Consider the following 15293-nt stretch of genomic DNA (forward strand, 5'->3'; position numbering starts at 1 on the left):
ATTGTTTTTATACGTATTTTATTTTCAGTGAAAACGGGAACGTTTTCCCCGCAAAAAATATGTTTTGAGCGCTGAAAATTGCATGAAATTTTTTTTTCGGCAAAGTTAAACTTCGTGTATCAAAAATCGATCGTTCAACGACCTGGGAATTTGATAACGAACATTTAAAAAAACCTAAATTAATCCACCTAGCGGTCAGATTCAGCCTTTCTCATTCAAACTTATTATTTGTAAAAATAGATTTACATGAATGCCTTAATCCAATAAAGGTATATTCAGTCTTTGGGTTCTAAAATATTGATGTTGTAATTGAATTATAAAATATGTGCTTGAGAAATAGCGAAATAAAAGAAATGACTCTTAATTTCGAACAATTTAATCATGAGTGATACCGGGAGCATTCAAAAAATACGATACCACATTTAAATCATGTTGAGGCCATCCAATATTGATTTATGCAAACAACAATATCGCACGCTTAGCCTTTGGGGCTAATAGCGGTCTCGATCAACTAGATTGGTTGAGAGAATTCGTTATCGATATTGTTTTTGGCACATTTTGCATGTGTAGGATAAGTACAACGATACACCGTGCCCCAGTGCTGAGTCGAGAAAATTTCCAGCTCGAGAAGATCCTCGACGCGATCGGGAATCGAACCCGATATCACAACCGTGTGGGAGAGCTAGCCGACCGACATCGCTAACCACAGAACCACGGGGACCACATATTGATTTATGCGGGTATAGTTTGAAATTGCCTTTGATTTTCTTTTCTTTCCAAAGCTTTTGAACCACATATCAAATTGTTATGAAGTTTGTTATTTGTAGGGATGTAACGGATATCCGCATTCGCATCCGCAAATGCAGAAGATCCGCATGAAAATTGACATCCGCATCAACATCTGCATCCGTAATCACATATCCGCATCCGCATCCGCATTTAGAGATGTCTGAAAAATCACACCCGTAACATCCCTGGTTATTTGTAAGTTTGAGAGATGACTCGTTCGTATGACACTAGTTATGTTCAAATAAGTCGTGTAATACTTGAGATGATAGACTTTCGTTGTTTTACCAATTCAATATACAACGGTTGCTCAAACTTTGAAACCACGTGTTCAATCATAATTCATCAGTTAACCCTTAACTAGCCCGTTCATCTGATATCAATATTGTTTATATCGGTTGTGTAGTATCTGAGATAATGAAGTTTCGTGATTTTCACATTACGATACATTACAGACGAAGTTACAGTCCGATTACAGTAAAACTCAATGGGGTGTTGTGAGGCAGCTAGACCTTTCATTTGACACTAATTTTGTGGAAATCGGTTCAACCATCTCTGAGAAAAGCGAGTGAGTTTATGTAGCCTTCGGAATATGTTTCTCTTCATAGGGTCTTATGAGGAAACAAGACCTTTGATTTTCATAAAATCAGTGTTACACTGATTTTATGAAAATCAATCCAGCCATCTCTGAGAAACATGAGTGAGATTAAATGGTCTCTAGAACTCGTTTCTTTCCATAACTTCTGAACCACAGGATCAATCTTCATAAAATTCAAAAGTTAAGGGTTTTTTAGGTAGCCCGTTCATTAGTTTTGTTCAAACCGGTTGTGTAGTTTCTGAGATATTGATGTTTCGTGCTTTTCACATTTTGATACATAACCTCTAAACTAGAAATCCGATTACAATAAAATTCAATAGGGTCTTATGGGACAATTAGACCTTTCATTTGCAATTAATTTCATTGAAATCGGTCCAGCCTTCTCTGAGAAAATCGGGTGAGATTGGTAGAGCCGTAGACACACACATACACACAGTGATATACGACATTCGGCCCTTTTGACCACTTTTATACCTTTAGTTTTTTCAGTGATTGCTATACCTTTCTAGGAGAAAGGCAAAAAGATGAAGCAAATCGGTTCGGTAGTTTCACCGCAATCGTAAACACGGCGAAGCAATAATACATGGTTCTAGTATTCCATCGCAATTTACATGGTGCAACATGGTGTGATGACTTGTATTTGTTTTTGGACGTTCGAATACGGATTGAAACTGAAGATGTTCGATCCTGTAAGAGATCTAGGTGTTTGATGATATTAACAGCTACACGCCCGCTTCACTCCCAGGAGCTCCCGGGCAGAGTCCCTGTTTTTTTAAGTTTCAGGCTGGGTTGCCAATAACATTTTTGAATAAACTGAAATAGCATTGAAAATAAAACTGAAAAAAACTGGATCCTTAAAATAAGGGAAAAAAACTAACACGTGAGAACTTGATAAAGAAATGGGTTTCCTTTTTCGTTCATTAAGCAGACAATGTTTGCAGCAGAGGAAGCGAAAAATAAGCGGAATGGAAATATGATACAGATTTGGAAAAATATACCGCATCCCGACGGGTTTCCTTTTCTAGGTCATAATCATAAATATTCAACAATCTCGCGCCAAGTCAGCCCTGTTCGATCGCTGATTCTACAGACTTTATAAAAGATTGCTCTATCCATGTTTGGTCACGTTTTTCATACAATGTTTTTAATGATTTTTCAAACTCTATAAATGGCATTTTGCTTTTAATTTGGCTGAGTTTCGTGCGAACGGAAGATAAAAAGGGGAAAAGCAATAAAATCCTTATTTACTGCCTCTTCTAGAAATTTTCTAGAAATAAATCAAGTTAAAATTTTTACTTAAAAAAAAAGAAATAGACAAAAACAGAACTTAAGTTAATAAAAAATCTGGATAAAACGGGCAAAAATATACAAAAACTGGATGATTTTGTGATCACTCAAAAAAAAAAAACAGGAAGAATCCAGTTTAAACTGGAACATTGGCATCCTTGGTTTCAAGTGTCTACAAACAATTTCAGAAGATTCTAGCTGCGATCACCGACGACCAAGCGCTTAAGACCGTTTTGAAAATTTTCTAATTTTTTGTATTTACAATGAACAAAACTTATAGAGAAGAGAAAACTACTTTTAAAATTTTTACGCAACAGACAAAAGTGTGAGGACCTATGCTTAACTGTAGTAGAAACAGACTAAAATTTTTGAGATTCAAGAAAACTGCCAAAGTAGTGCTTATATTCGAATCTAGAGAAGTGATGCCAGAGAGTTTTAAAAAATGTCTGCAATTTCACGAAAGCCGAATATTCGAAATAAAATTGCCACACAGCAAAAAATGTGCAAAAATTTGCTCAATTTTTGAAAAAGTTACCGAAAATAAAAGAAGCCGAGGTGAATACATACCATTCAAAAAAGGTTTGAGCACATACTCTAAAGTCTGCGTTTTGCAACATAAATCTGCTGTTTCAAGACTGGTTCAAGACTAATTTTTAGAATGAAATCGCGTAAAAAAGTCTTACATAGATGATTAAAAATACTTTTAGAGCCAGAACGGTTTGTCTGACTGGCAAAGTTGTAGATGAATGTTTTATCATTCCGAGAAAAAACCTACACTGTAAAACAGATTCTCAAGGAAAAATCAGATAACATTTGAATTAAATATCTTAAAAGTTTTTTTCTTTAAATCTGCTTGCTCCATGATTAAGGAGAAATAGTAATTAAAAAAACACCGTGCTCATAAAAAAATGCATCAAAGGGTCTGAGTACACCATTCAATTCGTTATGACGTACAGAATCTCTGGTCAAAATTTCAAAATCGTCACACGGAACACGTAAGCACGTTTTTCAATTACCATTTCATGAAATAACTTCCAAAATAGTTTCTACACATTCCAAGGGTTATATTTCAATACATTAACATTTGATGGAAAGATTTATTTGAGAATCCCACAGTGCACAGTGGCCCAAGCTCGTAATATCGTAATCGTTTAGATTTGACTGGGAAAAATTGATTTCATGTGCTCAATGTCTTCAGCAAAATTGTTCCATAGAATAAGGCCTTACTTTTGACGTTTTTGGTTTTTCGATCAATCCACCTAACAGTTAGATAAAAAAATATTTTTTCTATTTTTCAATATAACAGATTGCTTTCTCCAGCAAATTTGTGGGAAAGAAAAACAATTGCTGTATACTGCAATGTCCTAATTGTACGTTGGTTTTGTCGATGTGAAGTTTTTGTAAGATCTGTTAGATTCAACAGATCTGGTAGGTGGTGGCGCGAACAACCATAAAACCCGGTTGCTACTGGCCCACGAAACTCTCGGTCAATAGTGTTGGACGACGGAAAATGATCTTCGAGAGTATTTTGTAGACGGCATTGCTGATCGAGATGCTGCGGTAATGTGCACTCCAGTTTATTGCGCTTTTTGTAGATGGAGCTGACGACTCATCTGGCGAATCCTGGAAATTGACCCAGTGCAGCGTGCTAGCCAGCGTCTGTCTGTCATGCTTAAAGAGCTCGCTCGGCAATCTGTCTTTGTCGGTGGTTTTGTCGTTCTCAGCTTCCCAGTTTCACAACGAACTGAACATCGGAGGGGTGGTACTCGGTCATCTGATGCTGGTGCTTCTAGGGCAGTTCCTATTCCGCTTCTGCTAGCAGTATCGCCTCTTAGGTGTTCATCGAAGTACTTCTTCCACCTGTCTGAACTATCTCGCTGGCATCCGTGAGAAGTATTCAGTCGGCGTCGTTGCACATACACTCTGCGAGACATGTTAAACTTCTCATAGAATTTCCGCATATCGCTGGCACGGGTCAGCTGCTAGAGCTCTTCACGTTTAGGATCCTCTTGCTGTGCTTCTTTCGTCTGAGAATCGCGGTCATATCATTCCGTTAGTCTTGTTCTCCCTCGGTGGCTTCCACTTCATATCAGTCGTTTTCCGCGATTGGTGACACCACTCCTAGTGTTAGCCGTTGCGATCTCTCTGATAGCTGTGTGAATTCTGCATCGGCCGTCCTCTAGAGGCGTTGTGCCAAGCTTCCGCTTCGGGCTGTTACACGTATTATTCTGCAGTTTTGAGCGCAAGTATACCGTTACTAGGTAATGGTCCGAGTCAATACTCGCACCGCGATTAGTGCGTATGTTGGTAATGTCTAAGAAGAGCAGGCCGTCAGTGAGGACATGGTCAATTTGGTTTGCTGTACGTTGGCCAGGGGATATCCAAGTGGTCTTATGGATAGGAGAAAAGAAGGTACTTTGGACTACCAGTCCTCAAAAAGCAACGATGTCGAAATGGCGGGGTTCTTACTGATCCAGCAGGTGAGTATCTGGTGAGACAAATTCAGCAATTTTATTTCATAGTTCTGCCGTCCGCTCCGGATCAGTCGCTATTTAAGTCGCCCCTGGCATGAAGAAGAGACGCGCAGGCAAGATGTCCTCCAAGAAAATATTCCAGAGCTTTAAAGATTAACACATAACATTTATTAAAAATCAAGTTTTTTCATGCATTATGAGAATTTTTGGAACGAATATGAGAACTTTCAGTCCTTTGGTCATGTTTGGAGGCCGGGAATTGATTTCCAGAGACCAGAACATGATGTCGAAAACGGTGAGGAGCAACTATCAAACAGAGAGGGTGTCTAATTGATAAGAAAGTCAGGATTCTTAATTAATTATACGAACTATTTGAATGAGTACGATAACTGTCATGCCCTCGGCCGGCCATGGAAAACGTTCACAATCCTCCCAACATTGGTATTTCCGGAACCCTTAGAAACCAGAAATAAAAGTTCAATGACATTTTATAAATTCAAGATGGCGTCTTATAGTTTTGGAATTTTGCAAAAAAATAAATATTTGCTCTGCAATATATATATTTTCGGTATCGAGACGACGACGTCCAGAATCCAAATTTTCATGTCCGGCGCCAATTTTTAAATTCCATATGACGACTTACATTTTCTGGAAAGCATGCTATAATAGAGAATAACGTCCAAATTTTGAAACATTATTTTGGAATCAGTTTCGCGATTTTTACTTTCTGCCAAGCTGTGTAAAACTGAGTAAAATGCTTAAATAATGTAGATATTTCTAGAAAGAGAACTATGTTCAGAAAATGGCAATGGGTGTCTAACACTATTTTCAAATTCAAGATGGTGACCTCTGGTGTCTGAAACGCTGTGAGAAGCAGAAGAAATTAGGTTCATAAATCACAACAGGAGATAGGTGTCCGATCGTTTGGTGAGGTGGGGGTTGTTTTCCTGCGTTGGAAGTGTTTTAAAACTTGAGGAAACTGGATATAAACTGGAGGAAACATTACAGTATAAAATAAACCAAAGCAAAAACGCAGGCATAAAAAATACCAATTTTGATTTACATATTATCAGTACAGTAAAAGGTGTTTTTATAGGAGAAGAGACTTTGAAATATCTTCAAAACCCGTTTCATTTTTAAATATATATAGATTCTAATTCGGATTCAATAGTAGATTTTGTATGGAAACGATTGTAGAACGTTAAGAAGAATTTGTGGAAGAGAAAGGTAAAATTTAGTATGAAATTATCGTTCCGTGTTCGCATACTTGCCGAGAAGAAAACAAATTTATATTTTTAGTTTCCAGATTGATAAAAAATTCATAACTAATCATAACGGTTCATATTGCAATTAGTACCTGTAGAAAGAATCGTTCGGGGTTTAATGTTGAATTTCTTAGGTAAATCGTAGATGTTGTGGAAAGGATGTCTCGTTCCCTTCTAAATGAGCACATTTTCCCTTAGTTAAAAAGGTTTTGCGTCAGCTTATTGTAATGAATTTCTGTTGTCTTTTCGCGTGATAAATGATTTTTTGAGGATTCTTGATGTATGAAATATATTAATAGCTATATAAATTATAAATTTCATATAAATTCTTACCTCTTGATTATTTCTAGCACTATTTAAATAAGATATAAAACGCAGAATAACTATTTTTATCTATTATTTTATTTCTTCTGATAGGCGTCCCTTGAACACACAGGATCCGAGAAAAAAAAACAAAAATGTCCTATTTGGCCGCCCTGGATCCCGCCGCATGGCAGGTAGGTGTCCGCCGAAGGACGTTCGGAACCGGGTATAATGAAAATATTTCCTTATCCTCGAACCAGTTTTAATCTTAATGCAATTTGTCACGGGACGCATATCGCCAACCGTCTATACGTACGCACTCGTAGCAATTTCGGATCGGGTTACTCTACTTTCTTGCTGGTGGAAATGAAATTGACCGGAAATAAGCAATTCTTGCGATAAGTTCATTTAGCAGAATTGCGGACAGACGACCGGACTCGGGTTATGAATATTTTCCATCTAGTTTTTTGAAAGCGTTCTAGTCTCGACGCACGCCACTGGGAAGCGATAGGACAATTTGATTACCTTAGTTTCTGCCGGAGAAAAACGTTGCTTTCCCCTTTTCCCTTGGCCTGTGGTGGATCTATTGTTGTGCGAGCTGCGGTCGGATTGCTTTCACACTATAAGACCGGTCGGTGGGATACAGAGTTTGCAAATTTAATGATGCCAAATAACTGCGGGAGTTTATCAACACTTGGTCACGTTTCGAGCGGGTTGTTTCTGCTTCCACTTTTTTTTCACTCCTATCTGGCGCCATCCGTTCGTAACAAATAGAGTCCCTCGGTGAGGAGTTCATTATCGCGTTGTCGGATTTCTTTGTTTGACGACAAATGTGCGCATTCTGCGGTGGAGGGGAAACTTTTCGCCTACGACGACATGCGTATTTCGAAGGGAAATCGTTGATCAGAATCGAAGTACCTTCTCCGTGCACGGGCATTCATTGTTTGTGGGTGGCTGCTGCCGAGGGAGCAAATTGTGTCGTTCTCTTCGAGGATTAATATAGCAAAGTGTTTGATGAATTATGCGCTTCATTTGACCGGACAGGTCGGTGGTCTCGACCGAAGACACACCGGGTTTGCGGTGGCGATACGTAAACCGAGCTCGCCAGTTGTTCCATATTTACCGAAACGAACAACAAAGCCAGGCTGGAAATGGCTGATTACAAAGGCGACTGTTCAAACACAGGTCCTGGTGCGGTGTATTTGGAGATGTTTGTCGTTGCAGAAAGCAGCAGCAAAAAAAGGGGTCAACTAATGCGCTCGGAAAGGTTGACCGAATAGAAATGGAATGCAATCCGACAGGCTGTCGACCGAACGGAACATATTAAACTGCGCGCAATTTCTTGCGAAGTTTCAATTTTGTACTTTTGCAATTATTTCATGTGGGCGAAGCGATAGAAAAATCAACATTCATTCTGGGTTGAATTGAGTTTCAAAAGTTACAAAAGTTCAAAATCATACCAATCAAATATTTTGTTGTGGGCTTTTGTGGACCGTATTTTCCACGTGCTAATAAGAGTTGGAGAAATGAGAAACTGTAACACGTTATACGTAAAGAAGTTTCTCACTTATTCTAACGAAGGAATCATTGGAAAAACTGATTACAAAGTTTTTACTGTAATGCAAAACCTGATCATCCAGATCATTTGAAATTAACCCTCTAGTGCCCAATGCCGCCATTTGGCGGGCTTCAGTCAAACCTTTAAAAAGCTTCAATAGATACTTAAAAAGTGTTTATATTGATTCACAGTGATTTTACCGAAGCCCGTCTAGAAATAAACTTGGGCACTAGAGGGTTAAACAGAAAAAAAATAAATTTAAGTTTCACAAATTGGTGACTACACCGATCGACGGGCAGCCGAGGCCCAGCATCACCATCCGTGTTCGATCCGTTTCTGTCTTTTAATTTTGTGTAATTTCAGAAAAGTGTACGAATGATTCAATACTATGCGGTAATCGCAAATCTTCGTCAGCGGGAGTCCGCACGCGCACACTGGAGGACGGCTTTGCTTTGTGCAATGGCGCCACGCACCACACCGCAGAACAACCCAATCGCGGAGCTCCCGCAGTGTCTCCGAAAACAACTTAATCACGAACCGTTCCGAATGCAAGTGCTAACAAAGTTATCACCGCGTCTGTGTGCGGGTGATGCAAGGTGGATCGCAGGAACGATGGACATGAATTCTTGCAATGGCAAGTCGGGGTAATTTTGTTTGAGCATCATTGTTCTGGTTATTCAAAACTCGAACATATTACAACTTGTTATAATTTTCTTCAATTCATGAATGGTCACATCTTCTCTACGCTCTACATCGAATTGAATGAACCGTATCTTTTATATTCGTAGAACATTCCCCATGTAAAATTGTTACTCTAGCTGTGGTTTATTATTCAACATGACCATTGCTGCATGTAAATTAATGCTAACCATAATAATAAAGCTGCAAAAGGGCCATCCATTTGGAACACTATGGAAAGAATGACTGGAAAATGAGAAGAAGGAAAAAAAGAACCACAGAACTGCTGCTGCCAGAAGCTTACGGAGAGAGGAAGCACCTCGCAGTAGTTCCATCCCTGCCGCGTGGCATCAACGGACCCGCATCGCACAGTCGAAAATCGTTGTGGGCAAAATGCTATATGGGGACATCCGACGGGGTCCGTACCCGCTCATCCGATCCGGTTGCGAGCGCGAAAGAGAGCACACGAACAATTTTCGCTCCGAGCGGTGGAAAAATAAATTTAAACTTCCATCTCCACCACCATTTTTAAATAATTTATGAAATGCACTGCTTTTTTAAGCTTGCCTCCTGTGTAACCGTTGATGCCTGCGCCGCACCAGCGTTGAGCTGGAGATGGGCGGCTTCACCCGGTGATCCCCGGCTGCTTCACCACAGTCCTTGCTGGCAGTCAAGTTTGCCAGAAGGCCCAACCCTGAAAAAAGCGGGGATAAAACATTACGCGGACGTGGATTTAGTGCATCAGTAAAGCTGCAAAAGGTACACTTGTGCATTGCGCTCTACTCCAAAAAAAAATCATGTGGCAAAAAATAAGAGCAGCTGCCAGTAGATTTACTGGAGTGCTCAACAGGGGCGTAGGAAAAAATGCCCCGCAAGTAGAATGTTCCGAATGCTACTACACCGGCCTGCAGAATGCCGTGGCCATCTACAGCGACCGAGGATTCTGTGGCGAGTTGATTCGATTGGATGGCCAAGTGAAAGGAAGGGAACGCAATTTTTATTATATTTTCTCCTGTTCCAGTAAATAATGCAATGAATTATCCGTCGAGTTCGTTCGCTAGGAAGAAAACGGAAACGACAAACCAATCAAGTTCTGTAATGTACCGCTGCAAAGCGGCCGTAGATATTAGGCAGGACGCGACGCTAGGGGGCAGGGTGTGGTTTAATAAATTCGCATCATGAATTTAATTTCATGCAAATTGAGACTATAGCTTTGATCGGAGAAGCTACTCTGTTCGGTTCGGTTGGTGCTGTCGTCGGCACACCACACCCCGTCCCTCTCGAACATTTTATGCACTGGAAATAATAATCGAAAACCGCTGCAGAAAAAAGTAGGTACAGATCAAACCCCCGTTCGGAGTGGGCAGACGATGGCTCGTAAACAGTTTGGTGCCAGTGACATTACTGGTCCTTTCACCCTCGCAGACGAATGCCTATGCTGAAAAATTAAAACAAATCGCCCTCCGACGCTAAGAATCAAAAGCCGTACACCTTTGGTTTTCCACAATTTCAATTGTTCTATAATTAATGTATTGATTGTTTTTGTAGCCACAAGCAAATGGGAATGTAACAAACAAGGACTCGAATAGTTCCATCTGTAACCCAGGAAAAACGTACAGAAGAAATGTTTGGTTTTGTTGGTTTTTAAATGTTTGTAGTACTACGTCTTTCTTAGGTTTATAGGAGTGTAAAATAAAAATTTTAAATCGAAAATAGGGACGGAATCATGTCCAATTTCAAATTCTTATCACTCGGTTAATTTTTAACTAGTTTTGTCAACTATCAATAGAAAACATGCGCGTGGCTGAGAGTGTGGTACGTCATGCTATCTGACTCCATGCGACACAAAAATAAGTTTGCACAAATACAACGAGTAACACGCAACAGCGTAATAAACAGTTATAAACAGTTACGTGATTGATCGTTCGACACCCCCTGCTATCTGTTTCCATCTGAACCGAGAAATATTTGAAAGTCTTTTCCTGAGCATACTGTGGTCCAAAAGAGCAAAAAGTGGAACTAGGTTTATTGACGCCTTTTGCCTTGATTTTAGTTCATATGGAGGCATGGATGGCAATATTTTTCCTTTAGCTTAGCTTATGCGTTAGAGGTTTCATTTGTAGCAGACTGAATCATCTTTACTGCTCTAAAACTAACCGATATGCATAAAAAGATTGAAAGATTCACTTCTTAATGTGCAAATATTACCATGTTGTTTTTAAACAAAACTGTGACTTTCTCACAGAATAAAGTATAAACAATTACTTTTGTTAACAGTAACTTTAAAATTGACCTTTTGTTAGTATAATTACTGATAATTTTGACATTTTCACTAACCACTAACCTTATTTTAAAATTTATTTTGAAAGACAGTCAACACCAGTCGGGAATCTCGCCATGATTTTTTTTCGTTTCCGAGATTTTGACACCAAAAATAAAAACAAAACATCAAAATACAGTACTTCCAGCTGTCGAGTTTTTTTCGTCAGAGTCTATAGAGCTGTTCTAATGAATTATGTTTCTCAAAAATACAATACAATACAATACAATACGTATATTTCAAAACGTTTTTATTAGTGTTGTTTTAAAACAACATTGCGCATTTAAGGGTTATAATACTTTGGACTTCACTCTTAGAATTTTATGTTCAGCTGAAAGAGCTGTTTTCTTTACTGTAGCTTGGTTTATTCTGAGACTCCAAATACTGGAATATAGCTTAACTACAAACAGTTGTGTAGTGGCGAATGTGCAGGAATATGAAGCAAAATGTATAACTGTTCTACAAACATCGCAATTAATATTAAGCTAGTATACACCATCTTTAATCAAAGATAATTAATTCGACTTCACAGTCTGTTACCAACAAAACTGCATCACTAACAGGATTTGGTTGTCTTCAGGACGCACAATTGCAATATGCAACACGCAACGGCGTTATTAACTGTTGCGTGGCTGAGAGTGAGACACCTACTGCTGACACGAAAATAATTGCCAAGCCACAACACAACACAATGATGATGATGGTCCCACCTTATACCGCTACATCGGTTTGAGCTGGACGATTTATCCATATGAGTTATTTTTAGAAACATGCAATGTAACCAGTTGGCAAACAAATAACGGACTGGTTATTATTTTTAGGCATAGTAACCCTTCAAATAAATATCAACAATTAAAAAAAAATTGACGAATTTCCACTCCAAGGCTCATTCAGAACGTTTCCAACCCGAAAATTATCTGGACTTGATTAGGAATTGAACCCAATGTTTAGAAGCGTTTACTAATCAGAATTGGTTTCAGATTACGTTCTAGAACTACGAGAGGTATCCAATGATACTATAGTGCTCGATAGCGAGCTCTACCGATCACAGACAAACTCAAGCCTTTTTTAGTTGTCGCCCTAAACCCTATTTCAAATCATGAAAATGAATTTTTACATTACAAACATTACAAACCAAAAAGCAATTTGTCAACCCGATATGCTTTCTGCTTTCATTTCAAGGGTTTCAACCTGATGTACTCAAAATCAAGATTGTCTATGTCAGTCTACGCGCGCGTGACTCAAACATCTATAACTAGGGGTAAACAGGGTAAGACCGCCCTGCGGGGTAAGACCGCCCACCGTAGTTTTACTACCAAGTTATAAAATAATTGAAAAATTTCTTTAATGTGTCTATTACAGTATAATTACATAACATTTTGCACGTTTTTCTGTTTTGATAGTGCACGAACGGTCGCAGAAATAATCAAAAACAACCTTTCAGCTGGCAACCAGTCAATGCGCTATTGTTTTGCGGCAACGGGACTTAAGGTTTTTCAGTTTAAAAATCTATTGTTTTGTTCGTGAATATACGTTTAATCGCTTGCCTGAATCTATCTTCTTTCGGGAATATCGAAGGCCGTGAGTAATCTTGTAATTTTGACTACTTTTTCGGTCAAATATGAAAATGTTCCACTGGGGGTAAAGTCGCCCACTATACAAGGGGCAAAACCGCCACGTATACAACTGCTTGTTGTTTTACTTCAAGACCCAAATGCCTCGACACTACAAAGGGAATATTTACAGGATCAGTAAAGCAACTTCAAGCCACATAAGACATCGATGTTAATCGACCATTTTCGATTTGGCTTAAGCTTTTCTAGTAATATATTTTAACAAGACTTATTTTTGAAAAAAGTAAACCTGTGTGAAAATGGTGTTAATGAACCAAAATAATTTTAGAGCCAGGACGGTGTGTTTGATAGGTATGACGTCTCCGGCAGAATTGAAAATAGTAGTTTTTTACTTTCGAAAAAAGTACACACTCTAAAAAAATTGAGTGAAAAAATATAGAAATAAAATTAAAAATATATATTTTTTTTTAATTTTTTTGATAAAAACATGTTTTTGCCTGTAAAATCTACAAAAGGTAAGCTAAAATTTTATGGTTGTTGGATCATGGAGTAATAGAAATATTAATAGCTCAATTTTTTTGAAGAATTTTTTTTTGACGGTGTATAGAGTCGTTGATAATTTTGTTCTTCAAAAAAAAACATAGAAAATTGAAAATATAAATAAAAGAAATAATAATTATTAGTATTTTTCTATACATAATAAGTCTTCAAAAGAATCATATAGATAGGTTTGATGAGTTTTGATTTTTAGCTTAAAGATAGGTATATTATGAATTCAATATCTTGAAAACCCCCAATTCTGAAAAATCTATTTATTTTGAAAACCAAAAAAGTTACCTAAACATTGATTTGAACTTGAATAATCAGAAAACAAAATTAGTCAAAACTTAGAAAAAATTTTTTTTTTTCAGATTTTTCACAGTGTATATTTTATTTAAAGAGAAAAAAAAATACAATCTACAACTTTGTCAGAGACACTATACCGATAGAATCAACCGTTTCGGCCCTAAAAATATTGTTTATTCTCAAAAAATGGTGGGCGATCTTACCCCGCTGGTGGGCAGGCTTACCCCGCATGAAAAAGATCTGCACATTTTCAATGAATTTTTAAAATTTAAAAAAAAGCTGGAAAATAAACAAAAATATTTCAGTTCTTATTTTTTAAATGCGGGTATCGAATAGAAGAACCTCTTAGCGAAGAAAAAATGAAATTGCAGCCGCAACTTTTTTTTTCTATAAACAGAATTGCTTAAGGGGGCGGTCTTACCCCGCTTACCCCTATATTCAAGCAAAAAAATCCATCATCATCAAAGAACATAATAACTTAATGTACCAAATAAATTTTAAAAAAATATTTCAATTTTACAATCTTCTTTATAAATTTATAAAAAATTTATGCTGTCTACAAAACAGACTTTATGTGTGACATACAAAGCCGTTTAAACTGTGCCATTGTTGCTGCAAGTTTTACTTGCCTGGGCATTAAATTGAGAAAGTTTATTCCTTTGTACAACAGAAAGTTCTGCGATCTTCCAAAAAGAAAATTGGGTGTTCTGGCATCTTCCGCGTTCCTTTTGTACCTGTGCAAATCTCTTCCTCTATCAATCCGGTCACACAAATATCGAGGCAACATATTATTAAAAATTTTATATAGAAACACCATTGTCCAAAAATATACTCTTTGCTTTACAGGAAGCCATCGCAATCTTCCAGCATAAAACTCGAGGAAGTGTATCTATTCCATTTTAATATCAATCGCATTTTGTAAACGTTGCAATCTCAATATTTGCGTATTGTTTGCCAGGGTAAAAATGGATGACCAGAAACCTATATGTAGTGAAATAATTGACTTGTACAACTAAATTTTACTACTAACAGGTAATTAATTCTTTAACCGGCACAAGATACCGTATTTTTTGCCATTTTTTTTTTGGTGACATTATCAATGTGAGACTAAAAAGTTAATCTGTCATCAATAATTACTCCAAGATACTTGATTTCATTTAAGCGATCAATCGTCTCACCATCAATTTCAATATTTACGTCTAGTCTGGAGTTGGCTGAAGAAGTTATCAAGTACTAATGTTTACCTTTAGTTGCTTGAATTTCAACCAATTCGCTAGATAATGTAAAACTTGGTTTAGAAGTGCTACAACATCAAGCGGATGCTTCGCTGTAATGAACAGAACAGTATCATCAGCAAATAAATTAATATCAAAGAACCGTAAAACTCCCTTCGTGTCATTAATGTAAATAATAAATAAAATGGGCCCTAGAACACTTCCTTGTGGTACACCAAGTGTAAGAGTGATGGAATCCGAATCAAAATCGTTGAAACGCGTCTTCTGAGCTCTAGCACACAAACCAGCTTTTAAACCATTCGTATGCTGTCCCTACGATACCAAAGCGCTCCAATGTTTGTAACAATAAGGGCCTAGAAATTGTTTCAA

The 15293-nt window shown here is 37.7% G+C and overlaps 1 protein-coding gene across 1 annotated transcript in view; it reads left to right on the forward strand.

Moving 5' to 3' along the window:
• The window catches only part of LOC129721016 (transcription factor AP-2-epsilon), a 343755-nt gene that overhangs the window by 2876 nt on the left and 325586 nt on the right, over positions 1-15293 (forward strand). The window contains exon 2 of the mRNA XM_055673042.1: positions 6828-6907. Coding sequence (XP_055529017.1) covers positions 6869-6907 — 39 coding nt within the window. The 5' untranslated portion in view covers positions 6828-6868. The remainder of the gene's footprint in view (positions 1-6827; positions 6908-15293) is intronic.

Source organism: Wyeomyia smithii, chromosome 2, assembly GCF_029784165.1.
Source record: "Wyeomyia smithii strain HCP4-BCI-WySm-NY-G18 chromosome 2, ASM2978416v1, whole genome shotgun sequence".
In the NCBI taxonomy this organism is placed as follows: Eukaryota; Metazoa; Arthropoda; class Insecta; order Diptera; family Culicidae; genus Wyeomyia; species Wyeomyia smithii.